Source organism: Nelumbo nucifera, chromosome 3 (genome assembly GCF_055504915.1).
Source record: "Nelumbo nucifera cultivar China Antique chromosome 3, China Antique-T2T, whole genome shotgun sequence".
Lineage (NCBI taxonomy): Eukaryota > Viridiplantae > Streptophyta > Magnoliopsida > Proteales > Nelumbonaceae > Nelumbo > Nelumbo nucifera.
In genome coordinates this window covers 35,136,756-35,157,044 of record NC_142651.1, presented here as the reverse complement: position 1 = coordinate 35,157,044, position 20,289 = coordinate 35,136,756, and the positions used below count along the sequence as shown (strand labels likewise).

General features: G+C 36.1%; 1 protein-coding gene across 4 annotated transcripts in view; it reads right to left on the bottom strand.

Moving 5' to 3' along the window:
• Positions 1–18,924, bottom strand: part of ARF8 (auxin response factor 8) — a 38,814-nt gene extending 19,890 nt beyond the window's left edge. Inside the window, exons 1-13 of one of the 4 annotated variants that reach the window (XM_010252293.3) lie at positions 17,996–18,924; positions 17,776–17,888; positions 17,600–17,698; positions 17,418–17,474; positions 17,175–17,330; positions 17,002–17,086; positions 12,268–12,358; positions 11,944–12,108; positions 11,721–11,843; positions 11,276–11,351; positions 9,788–9,935; positions 5,240–6,249; positions 4,973–5,163 (exon numbers count right to left, since the gene is read on the bottom strand). In XM_010252293.3, the coding sequence (XP_010250595.1) occupies positions 4,973–5,163; positions 5,240–6,249; positions 9,788–9,935; positions 11,276–11,351; positions 11,721–11,843; positions 11,944–12,108; positions 12,268–12,358; positions 17,002–17,086; positions 17,175–17,330; positions 17,418–17,474; positions 17,600–17,698; positions 17,776–17,888; positions 17,996–18,038 (2,357 nt within the window). In that variant the 5' untranslated portion in view covers positions 18,039–18,924. The remainder of the gene's footprint in view (positions 1–4,972; positions 5,164–5,239; positions 6,250–9,787; positions 9,936–11,275; positions 11,352–11,720; positions 11,844–11,943; positions 12,109–12,267; positions 12,359–17,001; positions 17,087–17,174; positions 17,331–17,417; positions 17,475–17,599; positions 17,699–17,775; positions 17,889–17,995) is intronic. The other 3 variants (XM_010252311.2, XM_088900242.1, XM_088900243.1) reach the window with 3 other exon arrangements.
• Positions 18,925–20,289: the final 1,365 nt, after the last annotated feature.

Below are 20,289 nucleotides of genomic sequence, written 5' to 3'. Positions count from 1 at the left end.
TTAGAAAGTGAACAATTGCTCCAATGCCCACTGCCCTGCCTCCAACACTACCAGCTCAAGGTCCTCCTGAAATTGTAAGTTCTCTACCTGCCTCTTCTTCTGAGATTCTTCATCCTCTTCTCCACCCTTACGTCGTTCTACTCATATTTCTAAAACCCCCTAACCATTATGGTTTCTATTCATCCCACAGCTATTTTTCTGACATTTTACCCTCTATATATATTCCTAAAACTCACCAACAGGCCATGGCTGCTCTGCATTGGAAACAAGCTAAGGATGTCAAAATTCAAGCTCTTCAAGAGAATGACACTTGGAATTTGGTTCCTGCTCCTCTGGATGCTTCCATCATTAGTAGTAGGTTCTACTCAGTGAAGTGGAATTCTGATGGCAGTCTTGACTGGTACAAAACTCGTTTGGTGGAAAAGGGGTACAAGCAGGAGTATGGTATTGATAATGAAGAGCCCTTTGCCTCAGTTACCAAAATGACAACAGTTCGTGTTGTACTTGCAACCTCTGCTATAAAACAATGGGATATCCATCAGATGGATGTCAAAAATGCTTTCTTGCATGGTGATCCTACTATGGTCTATTGTCTTAAGAGATCTCTATATGGTCTCAAACAAGCTCCTCGAGCTTGGTTTAAGAGATTTTATTCTGTTATTAGTAGAATTTCTCCAAAGCCCCTTAAATTACTCACTTTTTATACATATCAGACCTCAAGGAATCACTCTCCTATTGTTGTATGTGGATGATATTCTTATCACTGGTGATAATCATGCCAATATTACTCATCTGAAGAATCTTCTCAGTCAATCCTTTAAGATGAAGGATTTTGGTTCTCTTACCTACTTCCTAGGCTTGGAGGTTTCTCGTTCCTCTCAGGGCTATTTTGTAAATCAGCATAAGTATGTGACTGATTTGGTCAAATTGGCTCATCTTACCAATGGCAAGCAAGCCGATACACCTCTTGAGAATCTTAAGTTGTCCAAGGATGATGGTTATTTAACTTTTTCCAGATGCTACCTTATATCGACAGCTAATGGGCAGCCTTATTTATCTCACCATGACACATCTGATATCTCATATGTTGTCCAAGTTGTTAGCCAGTTTGATTCTTCTCCTCACCAACCACACACCAGTCATTCTTTGCATTATCAGATACCTTTGGGGGACTCTATCTCATGGATTATTTTTCTCTCTTCATCATCCCTTGATTTGACTACCTATGCTGATGCTGATTGGGCAAGATGTCAAGACACAAGAAGGTCCACAACTGGGTGGTGTGTTTTTCTAGGTGACTCTCTTGTTTCCTAGAAGTGTAAAAAGGAGAAATAGTATAAGAAAAATATAGAGTTCATGTTAAAGTATAGAAAATCAGCATATTAATGAGAACAAAAAGAAGGAAAAGAAAAATAAAAAATATAGGGGCTGAACCCTTATTTTTGTTATAGGAAAGGGAAGAAAAAGTAAAAGTAGTAGTAGTAGTAGTAGAAAATGTGTTGATTAGAAAATGTGTTGATTAGACAAAATTTTAAGTTCTTCCTTACTTATTGGTTCAGGTTTTTAAAGTCCTTGAGGATTCAATACAGTATTTAGCAATATTTATATTGATTAAACCTTAACAAATAAGAAAATAATAAAAAGAAATTAGTATATGAACACACAAAATAAATATTTTAGTTTAATAGTGCTTATTTTATAATTATAATGTCAAAAAATAAAGAATAAAAAAGTATTTTATAATACATAGTACAAAACTGCTTGGCAACTAGGCGAGGCAAGCCTCAAAGGGCATCTTGTCACCTAGGCGTTGCCTTGACAACTATTCTCTAATCCTATGTTCCACGAACGTACAAAGCATATCGAGGTGGATTGCTACTTCATTCGTGATCAGCTCCTAGCAAGCAACATCTCTCTTCCTCACATCTCCTCTAATCTTCAATTTGCAGATATTTTTACCAAGGTTATGACTCGTCCTTGCCACAAATTTTTGTCTGACAAACTGATGCTTCTTTCTTGACATTAGTTTGAGGGGGGTGTAGAGAATCTTTGGGCTGATCTCTTGGTGGGAGCACCATTTTATTGTGTATCTTATGTACATAATAATTGTTCTTTCTTGTACTTGTGGAGGACAAAATTGTCCTTTCCCACCTTTTGTACTCTAAGAGTATATCATACAATTTTTTTGGGGTGTGCGGTGACTATGACACACCCTTTCCATTTGGTTTTCTCACTTGTACTTATCTCTGACAAATATTTCTCTAATCTTGTTTTGATTAGCACTTGGAAGAGTTTGAATGGCCAAATATCCATTACGAAATTCAAATTCAATAATTATTTAGAATGGGCACAATGTAGCTGCAATTGTATTGGGGTCACGACAAGCTATGATATTAATTGGATCTAAGAGCCAAACTAAAAGAACTAGTAACTTGCTAAGTGTATGCAGGAAAATATCATGGTGATGGCTTTAGTTCATCTTGTATAACTACAACCGAGTAAAAACTATCTACTAAAGAGAACTGCAAAAGAAATACGTGACTGAAACTATCTATCAATTTTAACTACAGTGAATAATCTTAATCAAGAGGACTGGTTATATTTCTCTACATAAAAGTCATTGTGATAGGAAGTTGATCATTCCAAAATTATAGAATAGGAAAATGCAAGGAACATCACAATCATATAAAGATGGTGGAAAGGAATTGTTATTATTTTTAACTCTTGCAGGTTGTAACCTGACTTAGATATTACCTTCCAATATACTAACTCATAATGCTATTACTTTATCATACATAGTGAAGAAAGTATGTGTGCAATCTTATAAAAGCCCACTTTTGATCATTTTACACTTGTTACAGCCAGACCAAAGAGAACCGAAGTGAGTAGTATAGAAGAAAAGGAAGAAGTCATCTATGATCATTGCAAGAAACCCAAGTATACTTGTAGACATGTTGGAATCTCAACCTCACCTTACACCATAGATGTCAAGGCAATTAGGCACAAATAGAATGTCACTCCACCCAAACAACTCAATGCCTCTAAGGTACATGCCCAGGTATAAATATATAACATTTTGATCTTTTTAGTTAATTTATTAGTTCTAGTCAATATCCAGTCGCAATCTGAATTTGATTCAAATCCAATATAAATATGATCAATAAGATTCAATTTGAATCTTGTTGTTGAGATGGGCTTCAATTGGGTGCTTTTATGTTAAGTTATTTTCTTTTTTGCTATTGGGATTTATGTCTTTTTGGGCCACGATCCTCACTCTTCACTTTTCCTTCATCTCCTTATTGTTGCTGCCCTTGTTAAGGGCATGGATGTAATTTTCTTTATTATTACTTCAGTTATTATATAACACAGTGGGACAGCACATTGCTTCTTATGATTTGATCTTCTCCCAAACCTACCTGTCTTCTTTTCTTCTCCACTCTTCCCTTCTTCTCATTTACTGTTTCAGATCTGATTTTCCATTCTTGGATAAGGTTTTATCACTTTTCAGACCTTTTTAATTACCTGCCATCTTGGTATTAGAGCAACTTTTTTTATCCATCTCTTCCCTTTTTTCTTCCATTCAAATCTTGGATCAACCAACTGCAAGGTGTGCCAAGGGGCTAATCAAAATCAATTTGATTGCCTGGTCTCTATGAAGATTTTGGAGAGTTATTGCGGTAGATTATTGTGCCTGAGGGAACTCAGAGAAGCTGCCCAAAATCAAGAAGAAACTAGATAACTTTTTATTGAAGACCAAAGTGGCTAATTGAATATGGCACTCCCACTCAGATATTTTAGTTTTGTTATTGAGATCAACAACTATTGATGGGGAGAATTTGCTGTCTAGAAAGATCAACTATAGCTTATCCGGTTTCTCTGGTGTAGGACATATCCCTGTAATCAATCACTACAAGTGATCTAGGTCTGTGAATCCTGTTCTCTAAAATAGTAGTGATTAGAAAAGGATAAGAATTGACTCTTGCCTCCATGGAATCATTGGGAAGTGGTTTGAAGCAAACCCTTGATCAGACTCTTATCCTTGAGAACAGTCCATTAAAACTTATATTGGTGGTCAATCTGCATTACATATAATGGGGGTCTACAGAACCAACTTCCATAGACCCTCTTCATGCCAAATGACTGCAAGAAAATTATATGGTGATGTTGTGGACTTGTCACCAGAGTTGATGAGAATCATGAGATACATCTTTTAGATGCTTCTTGTCACCGGACTAGACATCTTGGTTCTGCTATGTTCACCAAGTTTACAAATCAAATGATGCTTTAGCATATCTGTTTGATTTCTCTTTTTATTATATCAGTTCTTTATTTCTAAGATTGTTTAGCTACGTTAGGGTTTCTCATGTATTGGTGTTAAACATGATACTTACTGGATACTGCATGAACACTTCTAAATGTACTTTTATAGCATTAACACTTTTAAATACGAAAAATCATGCATTTAAATGAATTAATACTATGAAAAGCCATACATGTAGAAATTACCCAAAAAAAGCTATACATGTTAGAAGTTTTATTAAATTTAGTAAGACTTAGATCAAGTGAAATGACACTTAAACAATGAGATATAAAACATAAGTATATTGCATGGAAACCCATATTTGTGTCAAATAATTTATAGAAATGGAGTCATATCCCTAATTCCTGTACTGGTGTTCCTATCTGAATCTGGCATTATAGGAGATTCTTAACCTATATTGTGAAAGTTGTCAGTAGGCTAGCCATCATAAAACAGGTTTCTTGTAGCAGACCACGTATGGATGAAAAAGATTTTTTAGAATGAATTGAATTGATTTTATCATTTAATTTATCAATATATAAAAATAATTCCAACATCACATGCTAAGTATGGAACATACTTTTTTTTCAAATGGCATTAAGAAATGGAAAAATAAAAACCAAAAATATTATGAAATGGAATGGACATGTCGGGCTCTATGTGAGAACTTACTCCCAAGGGTCGTCTCCAAGGAGAAGTACATCATTCTCCCTGTCGACAAATACAAGCTGCCAGCCTGATCTCAGTGGGTCCTCCAGTTGCTCCTCAATCCCAAACATCTGACCCAGCTCCTCTCGTAGCTCATGATAGCTACTGAACCGGGAAATGTCAAGCGACCTCCCAACTGAGCCAGATTTATAGACCTAAACAAAGTTCAAACAACATTTAGCACAAAAGGCTTTTAGGAAGTTAAAAGTACTTTGCATCTCCCGCTCTTACCTTGACAAAAGTTCTAGTTGGAGGGTCAACTTGACCTGCACTATTCAGCAAATCAGATGAATTCTCCATGCAACCATACAGAGAATTCTGAAAACCAGAACCTCCAAATGGCATAGAGGATACATCAGGCTCAACTGAAGAGGAACCAAGATTGGGCACTGAAGTGGGGAGTAGGAGTGGAGAAGAATCAATATTAACACCAAAAAGAGTATGATTCTGGGGATCTCCACTACAGTTGTCCAAATCCACAGCACCACCTTTTACAGGGAAGGTTGGGAGGGGTACTGGGTTAGTGAATGCATTGGTTTGTGAATAAGGAAACTTTTGACCCCATGCTTGCTGCTGTTGTTGCTCACTCCTCATGGACTGACCAACTCTTGTGAAGTTCAAAACATTGCCACTCCCTTCAGAAGACACTGAACCCAACATACTTTGCATGCATGGAGTTACAGGTGCTGGGAAGGTTATGCTTGAATCAGTGAAATCTGGTTTCAGACACAAGGGAGTTGCCAATGTAGATCGCTGCTGCTGAAGCTGATTATTTGCAATCTGAAATGTCTCTTGGTAGATTTGTTGCTGTTGTGTCTGCAGATTCTGCTGTTGATCACTAAATGGCTGCTGCAAATGTTGCTGCACAAGGTGCCGAGGTTGACTATCCAATATGTTTTGGTTTTGTTGATGAAGAATAGGCTGAGGGACTGTTTGATTAATCATTTGCTGCTGCTGCTGCAACAGTGGATTAGGCCTGTATGATTGTTGAAGGTACTGGAAAGGCTGCTGCAATTGTAGAAATTGTTGCTTCAGAGGATCACCACTTCTTATATCCTGCAAGGCTGCTGCTGCCATGTTATGGTATTGATGATCATGTTCATTTCCTAACAGTGAGGTATCAACTCTCTGATGCATCCAGGGGCTCACACCAAGTGCCTGAAAATTCAGGGATTGGAGACCTCGCTCTCCAGTTTCCCCTCTCAGCCACATTAAACCATTAGCTACATCATCTTTATTATCTGAAACATAAACAAAAGAAAAAACATCAACACAAAAATATGAAATCCAGGCAGTGCCACAGCAACCAAATTTGTGTTATATTGTTAACACCTTTAATAAAAATAACAACAATATCAAATTTTAAAGGCATCCTGATCAACTCCAGTGAAGCTCATTGGATGACCCAGTCCGCCCATGTGTTCAAGCCCATTATCAAAACCGTCCAATATCCCAACCAAATTATATTAACAGTCCAAACTTTCAATTTCTTTTCACCTTTTTTTATTTTAATCTAAAATGCCCAGAAAGAAGGTTTTAGTGTGGACACATGATGATATAATCCTGACATTTTTTGAACCAACCAAAACTATCTTGTCATATCAAAAATTCCTCAATCGCTTAGCAAATATCAACCAACAACCAGATGATCAAACCCACTCTCCAACAATAATGATGTGTTTTGGTAAATAATAAAAACAATGTTTCATACAAGTACCTTACATCATGGTTTCTGAACCATCGTTGATCCGGAAGGTCAGACTATTCGGCCCGGGAACCAATCAGGGACTAGTTCCATTTTGAGCCCAAACCACTATTTTGCCAAAACCCGTTAAATTGGTCACCAACCCACTGACCTGGGCATCTAACCGTTGACCCTTTCAACCCAGACAGCAGTTTTGGGCTATTTTTTTAAATTGGCCGAATCCGTTTGAACTGGACAATCAAACCACTGACCCGGAAACTGGTAGCCAAATGGACCTGGTTCCAGGTCAATTTTTAAAGCATTCCCTTGCATTACCATTTTCTCTCCTCTCTCATAAACATGTGTACATAATACACACACATATACATGGGGCTACATAATGGGGGGTAGACCATCCCCCCATTCCCTTAACCCCAACCCTAGTGGCAGTGGGATTTGATCCCAGGTCTCTGCTACAATGTGTCAGATATCCTACCAATTGAGCCACCATAGCTGGCAAAAACATGTGCATATAGATCCATACAAATATATTCAAACGATTCCCCATGTTCTCCTCAATCCTTTGTTCATGGATTAAAAGTTCTGCCAAAATGCATTGTCACATAGTTAATATAAATCCCCTCTTTCTAGACATCTTTTAAATAAAAAGAAAAATCTTGGATGTCATTATTAATTAGATGAAAGTCCCATACAAAGTAGTTATGGAGCTGATGCTGACTAAGGATGTGAAGACATGGCAAATCAAGAGGGTCCCTGTTTGATGAAGCACAGGGTTCCTCCATGTACCACATATAGGTAGAAGGTGACCGATCTAGAGAGCCTTTCTTAACTGACTTGATCAACAAACCATTCAACATGATACATAAACACATAAGTACTATAAATTTAAGGACCAAATCCCTCAAACACCAACCAAGACTCATGCCTACTCGAAAAGGGGGAAATCAAACTTATGTAATCACCTTGGTGGTATTGGAATTATGACATCATTATAACACCACCCAGACACTTGTAGTACAACCATAATAAACATAAAAGAACAGCAACATGCAAAATGCACATAGATATCAAGATTTCTGAGATAATGTTTATCTCAACATAACCATTAAGAAATCCAGGTGGTTTGAAGAACCACTCTGTAGCAACACCTTTCCCATTAAAGATAGTTAATTTCTATTGTAGGCAAGCTACTTCTTTACTTTGACAAACTTGAATTTACTACTTCCTCAGGGCTAATACCTGAGAGGGAAAAGTTGGCTCAGATTCCAGAGGACCCATTGTGACAAGGGACCCCTCATAACCTACCACATGTTGCGTATCCAAAGTATTGATACCAAATAATTGGATGATTCACAACTGAGAAAAGACCTAAATAATGAACCGGTGTCCTAAGGATGAGTTATAATAATTTGACTTTGGGGTTATATCCAAAGCCCTTCAAGAGTTCACTAACTTCCATCCATTCTCCAAGTGTATGGACATAAGCACAGATGATATCAAGTTTCAACATGATTATTGGCTTGCTTGATCTTATGCCAAAGGCAACTTAGCTAAGCAAGAGGTTCAAAGACAGTTTATGCATTGGGCACAATTGTAATATGGGTTGGGTAGCTTGCCTTGTATTAGGCATACTTGTTTGTTCACAACTCCTTGTTGTACCCATGGTTTCAAATGCCGCGACATTTCACTAATGTCGCCCAACATATGTCGGGGTTGAGGCTCACCGACATGAAAATGGGTGGTAATATAAAAATTACATTATTTCGGTCGACATTTCCTATATTTCGGAAATGTTGACCAAATCGGTCCAAATAACCAAGAAAAAGACAATTTTTCCTATTATGTCGACAGGCATGTCGACTAACGTACAGCAATAGAATAATGTTTTACAGCAATAAAATATAATGTATTATAAATTTAGTATTAAATTTATTCAACTTTATACTAATCATAATTTATTATAAATTTAGTATTAAAAATCAGAATAAATGTATTTTTATTTACTAGTGTGAAATAAATATATTAGAATTTATGATAAATCAGAACTAAAAATAAGAAAAAATCAGAAAACCTTGTACAAACATCAAAATGCATAATAAATCAGTATATAAGTTAAAACTTATTAAAATAGTATATTATTTAAATACATAAACAATATACTACAAATATACATATATTTATATTATATAATATATATTTAAGAACACTAATACCCATTATGTTAATATAAATTACTCATATTGACACATTTAAACTTAATATTTAAAATAAAATATTCATAAAAGTTAAAGAAATAAAAGCAAAAGAAAACTAGAATATAAAATAGGCATGCATATAAAATGTTTATTTATAGTAATAGAAGTATTAAATGCTTAACGTATAATTTAATTCTTACTATTGATTAAAATTTATAATAAATCAGAATTACACAAACAAAATTAGGATAACTAACCTTGTAACATGTCAAAATTCATAATAAATCAGTATATAAATTTAAAATTTATTAAAATGGATGAATATATTATTTAAATAAGTAAACAATTAAATTTATAATAAATTATGCAACTTAGGTGTTAATTGTTTACTTTTGAAGTTTATATAGTACAACTTCGTCATTAACTAATTTATTATTGATCTTAATTTCTTAGCTTTATATGATGGTTGGGAATAAGATAATAGTCTAGAAATATGCATTAATGCTTCTTTTATCATTTTACAAAATATCATTGCAAATTTCCACATATTTCATAATATTTCCACAATGTCCCTAATTTTTACAATATTTCCCCTCGACATTTCCGACATATGTCATATATTTTGGTAAGCGACATTTCTGACGACATCGACATTTTAAACCTTGGTTGTATCTTCTTCTTTAATCATTAATGAAATTGTCTTTGTGGTTGCTGATCAAAAAGTTTAATGCCAGAGACCAGAGAACAGAGAATAGTGGGACCCTAACCCACAGACATGTGGGAGTGCATGCACGTTTTCTTTTCATGTGAGGATTATGTCTTGTGTGCATAGAAAGACAAAATATAACTTGAAAAGAAAGATGAAACCAAAACACATACCATGAAGAGAAGATACACCAGGATGCCAAGGTCTTTTCAGCCTGAGGGGGAATAATGATGGGTACATGGGGAAAGTTGTCAAAGGTTCAATTTCCCACAATGACACTCTTGGTTGTCTCTCACCTGCTGTTGACTCGTCCCAACCAACCTGAACTTTTAACAAGTCATAAACTTGTTACAAGTGTTTGCACTAAGCAAACTAAATGTTCAAGAAGCAAAATATTTGAATTTGAACATAAGAATAAAGTCAGCTACCAAATTTATCCAGCTATATGCAAACATTAGTAAAAGAAACAAAAAGGATTATTTACCCAGAAATAAATCTAAAGAAATATTCACTGGATGCCTTTCTTTTTTTACCTCTTTGCTTCTTATTCTCTTCTTTTTCCATAAGGGTGAATGATCATAGACCTAATGGTTGCAGTATAACACTTAAACCAAAATGACTAAAGGATCAATTTAAAGATAGTTTTGACGTCCCACTGATTTAGAAATTAGAACTGACCAGATTCAATGAGTGCCTCCAACATGCACATATGATTATTCTATATTTCTTTTGTACTAAAAGTAAATTCATGGTTAAAGTTATGTATATAATATTTTCCAAGGGTTCTTTAGTTATAGCAGGTTTATTGTCATTATTGTTTTTGATTCTTGAACATGATGGAAAAAAATCTTACAAGTCTACATTTGTTACTTCAGAAGCACAATTAGCTGACCTTCTTACAAAGGGAGTCCCTAAACCAAAATTTTAGCAATATATAAGCAAGCTGGGCATGACTAACATTATGCTTAGTTTGGGATAGTGTTGAGTAATATTAGGCTGTAGGAAGTGGGAACATTGTCAACCTGCAGTTTATTTTTTATTTGTTATTATTAGTTATTGGGCTGATTGTTTATGGGCCTACTTGGACCATTTTTTATTCTTTTTATTGTTTCTGCTTAATGGGGCAGATTGGTAAAATTAAGTAATGTTTATAATCAGTACGATTATAAGTGGGGACAGCTAGATAGCCCACGATTTCCTCTTCCCCCTCAACCTATTCCCTTCTTTTTTTCTCCTTTCCCCCAGTCTAAACCCTTTTATCTTTACTTTTTGTGAATAAATCTCTGATTATTTGAAGAAATTATTGCTGGTCTGAACATGATCAAATTGACTTTTTTCAAGATTTTATTAATCTGATGGGATTTCTCAAAGCAGGTTTCCCAATAGAGAACCAAATTCAGGTATTCAACACAGACAGAGAAAATTGTTCAGTTTCTAATTGATAACAGGCAAACATAATTCAAAACTTTTTTTCTGCAAGGAACCAGTCTGAAATCTACATCTTGTATAATCTTTGACTAAAGAAAACATATATGAACCAGCTATTCTACTGCAGAACAGATGTATGAAATAAAATGTCATGGATGGGCTATTACATATAGTAGGAATGCAACAACAAATTACATCAGGCTATGTCAGAGAAATGTGAAACAAATGGTTACCTTGACAGAGCGCCAATGAGAATTTGGCCAACGTGCAGGATCTAAATCACTTATGCCAGTTATAGTGCCCATGTACCTAATGCAGTCATTCAGATCAAAGAATTTGTATCCATTGACAAGCAGGATAAATATGTCACCGAAAAAGACAACCATGAAACCTTTTATGGAACTAATATCACCATTACTTAATAAGCTCATGGGAGTTGTAGATGAACTACCACTAATATAAAAAATTCCATGTACATACTAGAATTTAAAAACCAAGACAGTAGACTGTACAAAAAAAGTAATGGATTTCAAGTATCCAATGTACTTTTACCAAAAACAAGTATTCAATGTACACTAAACTAAAACAATACCTATAAAATATAAAATTTACACAAAAATAACACGCCAAAACATCAACTTATTAAATATGACTTAAATGAAAACATCAAAACAATACCTACGAACACTTGATTCCTCAGTCTCAAATAGCATCCGAAAACGCATGCCAACAGAAACACGAGTGTGATATACTGCCTTAACAAACTTTGACAGGGGTATCACAAACTCAGATGGACTAGCCCTGAAAAGAAAAGCTATTAAGAATAAAAATGAAGTAAATAATGCATCACTAGAAACAAAGTATTGCAATTAACACAAAATATTTGGATATTAGTTGCTACCTTGGATTATAAAAGATTGTGAAACGGCTGTTAGTAGCAGCAGCATGGGCTGCAGCAGCAAGGAGTCCTATATGCATACTATCACTTGATAAAACCGAGGATGGCATTACAGTTTGTGGTCGATTGGCACGGCGAATTCCCAACAGAAGCTGGTTCTTTTCATTCCTAGTGCAATAACAGATATTTTTGACATATCAATGGAAATTAATAAAGGCCATTAACCAATGTTGGTCCTAGCTATCAGGGGTCTAGGGAGGGGTAGTATCAATGGTAATTATATTAAAAATTACAAATTCAAATGAAAAACATAAAGAAAGCAAATACCAAATAAAAAGAACAGAATCACCAGCTACAAGTCTCTTGGCACTGACAAATACACTCCATCCTGTGGTAAGAAGATGCCTTTTGGGCTGTCCTGCATGATAAACAGCCATATAAGACAATAGGAATATGTATGGTAGGATTAAATTTATAAAGTTTATATTTTCCTATACAGGACCAGTAAATGCAACTTCAGATAAAACTCATTTACTCGGCATCCATAGCACTATCATAAATTGCAATAAAATAAAGATAAATCCTTCTCTAACATGTCATACATCTGATCCATTGTGTGCAAATGTTAAAATCTTACAATTTACAATATGATTCATGACTGAATTATGAATCCCAAGGGTTCCGACTTAAATCTTATGACCGAATCCTTTTTTGCAAAAATCTTGCGATTTTGTTTGAATCCTACTATTTAATTTATACATCTATGACATTTACAATTCCCGCGATTCACTATGATTCAAATAAATTCAATTTAGAATTAGTTCGTCGTAACTTCTATTGTTTTAGGTACATATATAGTAAATATGGATTAAAAATAGGGTAAAACCATTTTCTTATATATATTTAGCCTTTGTGTATAAAGAAAATGATTTTACCCTTTTGTATATATATTTAGCCTTTTTGTATATAAGAAAATAGGGTAAAACCATGAGCCATAAACCTATATTCTACTTTAGCACTTGATCTTGCCACCACAGATTGCTTCTTACTTTTCTAGGACACCAAATTTCCTCCTACACAAGTGCAAAACCCTAATGTAGATCGTCTATCATCTATTCATCAATCCCATTCCACATCTATAGGACTCTAACTTCACATGTCTATGATTGGCAAACAACACCCCTTTGCCTGGATGCTTATTCAAGTAAGCAAGCATCTATCAATAATTGCCCACTGTGAGGTCCATGGAGCATGCATATATTGGTTTACCACACTCACTACACATGAGATGTTGGGTCGTGTCATGCAGATACAACAATTTTCCTACCAATCTCTAATACCTCCCCACATCTTTTAACCATCTCCCTATCAAACGCATTACTCTTGTGGTTCTAATCAATTGAGGTATCTGCAAGTTCCACACCAAGCTTCCTTGTCTCCTGTAATAAGTCCAGAATATGCTATGTTCAAAACTGAAGATTCCATGTTTAGATCTTGTAACCTCAATTCCCATAAAGTATTTAAGCTCTCCTAGGTCCTTAATCTCCAACTCCTGATGTAATGACTTGTTAAGCATACACATCTCAAGATCATTGTTACGATAACAATACCATCAACATACACTATCAAGACTATTAACAACAATCCTCTCCTTTTTCACAAATAGTGTATGATTAGATTATGTCTATACATAGCAACACCTAACTAATGCCCCCTCAATCTATCAAACTAGGCTCTAGGTGATTGGTTCAATCCATACAATGATCGTTCCAGCTCACAAACATTACAGAACCCCATTGGCAAATCCATATACACCGTTCTTATTAAGGAACTCATTATTGACATCAAGTTGAAACAACAACCAAAAATATGTAGCAGCCCATGAAAGAAGCACACAAACTGAATGGTCACAAGAGCAAAGGTTTCCAAGTAATCAATACCATATGTCTATGTATACCCCTTTGCAACTAGTCTCACCTTATTCTCTATGCCACGATTAGCCCTGTGCTTCATGTGAATACCTATCTACACCTCGCAATCTCTTATCAGCAAGTAAATTAACAACCTCTCAAGTTTGGTTCTGCATTAGTGCATCCTACATTTCCTATTTCCACTCAAGTTTGGAGAGAGCCTCTAAATTTAAGGTACATAAATAGAGGCAAGATAGGACAAGAAAGCATGATAAGACAACAAAATGGAATTATATGAGAGATGATGGGAAAATATAGTGAGTTTTGGAAGTGCATTATCTCTTCCCCTTACAAAGTGCAACATACCTAGATCCATGTCTTAAGGTGAATTTGAGGTCTCAAGAGGAGTGACAGAGAGTGGCGTGGGTTCACTTGAAACATCAAAATCAACCATCCTGTGTTGTCACCTAAAACACTATGAGGTGTAGGCAAAGGAATAGGAGCACATAGAGGAGAAGGAATTGATAAAGGAACAAAAAAGGAAACAACACTCTCATCACCAAAGCACTCACCCTAAGGAGAAACGTCAGAAAAGAAAAGGGAAGACTCAAAAAAGGTGAACAAAGTAGGTAAAACCCAACACCCTCAAAGGAATATGAAATAGTTCACTATCTAGAAGAATAGAAAGAGGATACTACATGGAGTTTTAAAACCAATAACCCTAGAAGGTACACGATTAATATCCTTGAAACTCTTTTTTGATTTTACATATGATGATTTGATAAGGAGATGGAGAACAATTTCAGCACTACCCTCTTCCAAGAAGAAAACTATAAGGGACTAGGCTCCCCCAGAAAATGGGGTTATTAGAATGAATTTTGATGGAAGCAGTCTTGGTAATCCAGGCCCTTCTGGTATAGGAGGGGTGTTCAAAAATGAAAGGAGGGAAGTGGTTGGTATGTATTCAGGTCCATGTGGACAGGGGGATTCGGTTACAGCTGAACTGACAACAGCAATGTTTGGCAAAAGGCAATGGAGATGGGGGTGAGAAAAATGATAGTTGAAGGGGACTCTAAAGTAGTTATCAGTTGTTTAAGATAGAAAGAACAAGCTCCATGGTTTTTTAGAAAAGAGTTCAAGAAGATTAAAAGAATTACAGAAGGTATGCAAGTAGACTTTCAATGGATTCCAAGATGGGCTAACATGGCAGACCAATTAGAAAAACAGGGGGTACACAAGCAAAGTTGTTTTTGGGCTCAGATGTAATTACTAAAGTAAAATTGCATGTTACTTATTTTGTCCTTTCAAGGGTAACCGAGAATACCCTTGGTGTATCTTTTGGTGTTAATCATTAATAAATTTTCTATTATTCATTAAAAAAAAAAAACACAATTGTCAAATAGCATCCCCCCTAAGACAAACTGGAACAAAACTAGTAATCATGGTACTCCATGCTACCTCCACATTATGTCTATCCTTCCTTTCTACTACCCCATTTTGCTGAGGGGAATAATAAGTACAACTACTCTAATGAATAACCTCATGCTCCAACACTACTAACAGAAAGAAAGAATGTAGTTTGGAAACATACAGAAGAGGGGGTAAGGTAATGGTATTAAACACCCCAACAATGCCTTTACCAGCTATAGAGGCTTGTGAACCATCAGCAATGGAATCCAAAGTCACCTAAAGGAAAATAAAGAAACAATAATCTCATTATTTTGAGGAGAATAGGAAAAAAAATCTTGTTTTTCCTTTGCAAATGTGTTGTGTCTTTCTATACTTCTTTTGTTTTTTGAAAAAACCGAGAACCATTCGTTTGTGTTAGAAAACCCACTCATACATTTGTTCATTGTTCAACCTAAAACTGAAAACCTCCTCATCACTGTTCTATTATCAATGGCCAAACTACCCTTTTGAGCATATGGCTAGATAACTGACTAATGCTACTAAAGACTAAATACTTCTACAAAAACTCACAACCACCAAATCTCCACCATTAGGTTAATTCAGCAAAACCATTCGATCTTGACATGGAAAACATAGAGTATATTCAAGTTAAATTGGAATGAGAACATGATATCACATGTAAATGACACTAAGCAATGGGACCTACACCAGATTGAGGCTGAAGGGGACTCTAAATTATTAAATCAGATGGATGCAGTCACACAATTTGGGGGTCTGGGTACATCAACAACTCATGAGGAAATTAATTTCCCTAGCGATGAAGGTTGGGGTATTGTTCAGGTGGAAAAGGAGGCCAGCAAATGGATTAGCCAACACCCTAGCAAAGCAAGGAACTTTCAGGGAGAACTTGTTTTGGGCTGTTCTGTATTTCGAAAACTTTAAGGGTCAACACCCTTATCTTGGGTGGTGACAGTGTATTCTTTTAAATATTAACTAATGAAAGTTACCGTTTCTGATTAAAAAAAATGTAAATGACACAACATTTAACTAATGGAGGGCCTATTTCTGTCAAGTAGGGCCATCCAACAAGATAAGTTTAAGTAGTTTTGGAAACCACACTGTATATTTAAGTAACTAACCCTTGTTTTTATTAATAAAATTTTCTTTTTTATTTATTACCAACAAATGGTCCACAAAGGGATGGATTTTCAGTTGATTCATTCACTTGGTAATGAAGATCCAAATTACATAAAAATTGCTATCTTTCTGGCTTCCATTTCTTTCTTCAGGTTATTTTTGTAAGTGTTTATTACCAACACACTAATATGAATTTAGCACTTAATAGGATGGAAGAAAGATCAACAGGGTAGGGAAACCTAGATAGAATTAAAGTATGGAGCAGGGTTTATGTAATCAACTTGAAATAGTTGATAACAGTGTCTGATTAACAATGACAAGTGACATCATCATTTCGGTTTGAAAGGTCATGACTAAACAACATTTTCCTTAGAGTGGGAATAGAAGGAATGCAACTAAAAGTTTCTGGAAGAAAAGACCTTAGGGACATTTTCAATCATGCAAGGAGAAATACCCATCTAACATTCTTCACCAAATGCAAAGTAGTCCTCATCGATGTATTATTTGGTAGCTGTTATGTAGGAAGCAAAGAAAGCACACCAACTTGAAAATAGATCAATGTCCAATTCTTGAAAATTGCATCCAACGCTGAAGCTAAACATACCTCGGAAGATATGCCTAAATTTCCATTCAACATCATGGAGATCTCTTGCAATGAGTTCTTGAGCTGGTGGCTGCTGTGAGAAATCCTTCAAAAGAATCAATGGAGAAAATAAGAAGCATTATTATTCAATCAGACACTAGCAACAGAACAAAAATTCCACACAAGAAACCTACAAGTGGAGGGAACACTTTCTCAGCAGCACGACGAGGAACAGAGAATCCTCCATGAGTACTAGTATCACTTGCCGTCAAAGTCTTGCAAAAATAATTAGTGGGCTGCTTACTCGGAACACCAAGCTCGGCAGGGAGGTAAGTTTCCTTTTGCTCTTCCTGAAGATGTTAGAAAAATTAATAAGTTGTTAATTTAAAACAAACAACCAACTGAAAAGAAACCATATAACATGAAACTCGGTCAACCGGTGTCAGAGGCTGCAATGTCATTTGGGCATACACTTCATCTGTTTCCACATCTGCCTGAAATTCCACAGCAACCCATCTTTAAAAAACTGCTTTCCAACCATAATACTTCAGAAGTAGTCAATTCAAAGAAAATTTGCGTTTCTTCATAATCAAAAACCAAACAGAAGCACAGAACCCACATGCATTGTAACATCGTGGAGTTGACAAATCAGTTGTGGCGGCAAGTTCGGATAATTGGGTATGTGACTGTCAACTTCCTTGTTAGTAGAGGCAGCAACCTGAGTGCAGAATTGGGGTCAAAGAAGAAAACCACATGAACCACTAATACCAGAAAGAAAAACTAGATATAGCATACCTGTTCACTGTGACCCTGAGGAAAGTAGACAACGCGGGTACCAACGGTTGGTAGTGAAACAAGAGGCCCGGCACAAGCATGCCAAAGTTCCGAATTCAAACATCTCTTCTGCCCTATCAAAAGTTCCACACCAATGGTTATCACATGATTGCATAAAGAGGCCACCACAGAACTACAGCATTGAATTCACAGCAAGAAAAAGAGGAAGAGGGAATAGCACCTTCTTGACCCTGCTGAACCATTCCTGACGTCGAAAGTTTCATCTTCAAAACCCCTAGCCTCAATAAACCTCACTCAAAGATGTCGAAATCTTCTTCCCAAGTCTGCTCCCTACTGCCACTATAATTCGGTTATCCATGGAAAAAAATCTACTCTTGAATTTAGTAACCTGAAGCCCATACCAAACATTACCAACTTCTAGCTCTCATGCATCCACATTCCACTACTCCAGAGACCAGAGAAAAATCTAGAAACGTTTGAGCCAAAACAAAGCAGAAAGGAGAAAGGAGAAAGGAGAAACTCCAGAGCTAGATAATATCCATGAAGAAACTCGGCCCCAGCTCAAACGTCAGAAAATCTCCAATCTCAATTCCACCAACATTCCTTCCATTTCCAGGAAATTATCACGGTTTTTGCAACTTCAAGATACCATACAGCATACTCATCGAAGAGATCTCAGTCACGCAACCATACTGTCTCTCTCACCACATTGGGAATTCGGAACACAGCGCAACCAAGGTTAAAAGCTGCTTTCACCAAGTTCAAACGGAAATCAAGACCAAATCAGAACGAAAAGGACACAAGCACTGTCTGTCTTTGCCCATCCAACTCAGAGATCGTGCATTTTTACTCAGCAAGACCCCAAATCCCCAAAAAGCCGTGAAAAGAAAACAAAACCAAGCTTCACCCTAGCAGCTCGCTCTCCCAGATCGCCATGAAAGAGCTTTTCCCGAGCTCCTCCTCATCTTTCCCTTTCTCCCTGCAAAAATATCTCCGCTCACGAAATCCGAGTGGACGTAGACAAAGAGAGAGAGAAAGCGGTCCCCTTTTCCATGGTCATCGCAATCGCTTCGAACAGAAACTCCCACTGTAGTAATGAGAGAGAGGGGGGGAGATGGCTGGTCGCTCCGTTGGCATTTTATATATAAGGCGGACGCCACGGAGAGGGGAGAGGGAAGGAAAGGGACGAGACGTTGCAGGTTTCGGTAATTCCGATCCCGACCGTCCGTAGTTCCGTACGAGGAGAATCTCAGCCGTAGATTATAGCTGATGCTTCTGACTGACAAGACGGGGTGGCATGTGCCTCTGCACCTTTAGTAGTCGCTGTCAGTGTACGGACTCAAAGAAAGCGAGAGCCCTGTAAATAAACCTCTTAAATAAATAATATCATATCGCTGTCAACTTTTTCTCCCTCATATTTCTATCTATTCTATTTAATTGTTTTTTTTTTATTATTATTATTACTGAGAGGTCTGAGGAGGAGGTGAGGCTGAGTGAGAGAGGCGTCATTTTCGGAGAGACTGGGGGGTGGTAAAGTAAAATTCATCGGTTGTCTGAAAAAATACTGAAATGGCGAGTGATGTCAAGCCTGGTGGGTGGGTCCTCTCTTGCGGGTCGTAAAAATCTTTGGATTCGTGTCGGTGTAAATTTCGAATTTCGAGGTAGTAGACTAGTAGTGTAGAGTCTGTAGACTGTAGATTGTAGACTCCAGCCTCCAGCGGTCGTCGTTTCAGCCCATCCAGGCCGACCCAGAAATTTTGGGTTTGGGCCGTGTTTATAATTCCGGTCCGCCTGTAAATTTCATAGTCGGACCTGGGATGATCCCATTTGTATATATATTAAATATATAAATATTTTATATATAATGTGTATATATATATATATAATTTATATATATTATAATATGACAGTTACAATATATTTTATATAATATTTTTTTGTTGTATGGGATTAGACAACCAAGGGGCAACCCCCCCCAAAGACCAATGCAAGTGGGATTTGATCCCAGGTATCTAGTTCTGCTATAATCAATAAGAGACTTTGTCAATTAGATAGTTAGTACTTTGTGCATTTTATATTTATTAGTAAGTGTGAATATGTTTTGCATGTGGCAATTCTAAATGATGATGATAATAATAATAATAATGTATCTAAAAATTTTTATAAATTTTATGTATTTTTTTTTAATTATTAATCAGATGGGGGTTGCCAAATCAAAATCTTATTACATAAACATTGCATCCAAATATGTGATAATTGAATCGAGTTATAAAAAAAAAAAGTATCAATAACAATCTTAATTACCTAGTTGGTTAGACTCTTCTTTTTGTTTTTTTTTTATGTTTTTTGTTTATTTATCAAAAAATGTAAGATTTAAATAGAGGGAATTGAATTAGGTGAATAATTGTAGTTTAATTTACAACTTAAACCTCATAATTAAATAGGGACTAAATTTAAAAATGAGTATTTCCAATTAAAAGAAAGTTCCAAAATCGTATTCATATTTTTAATAGT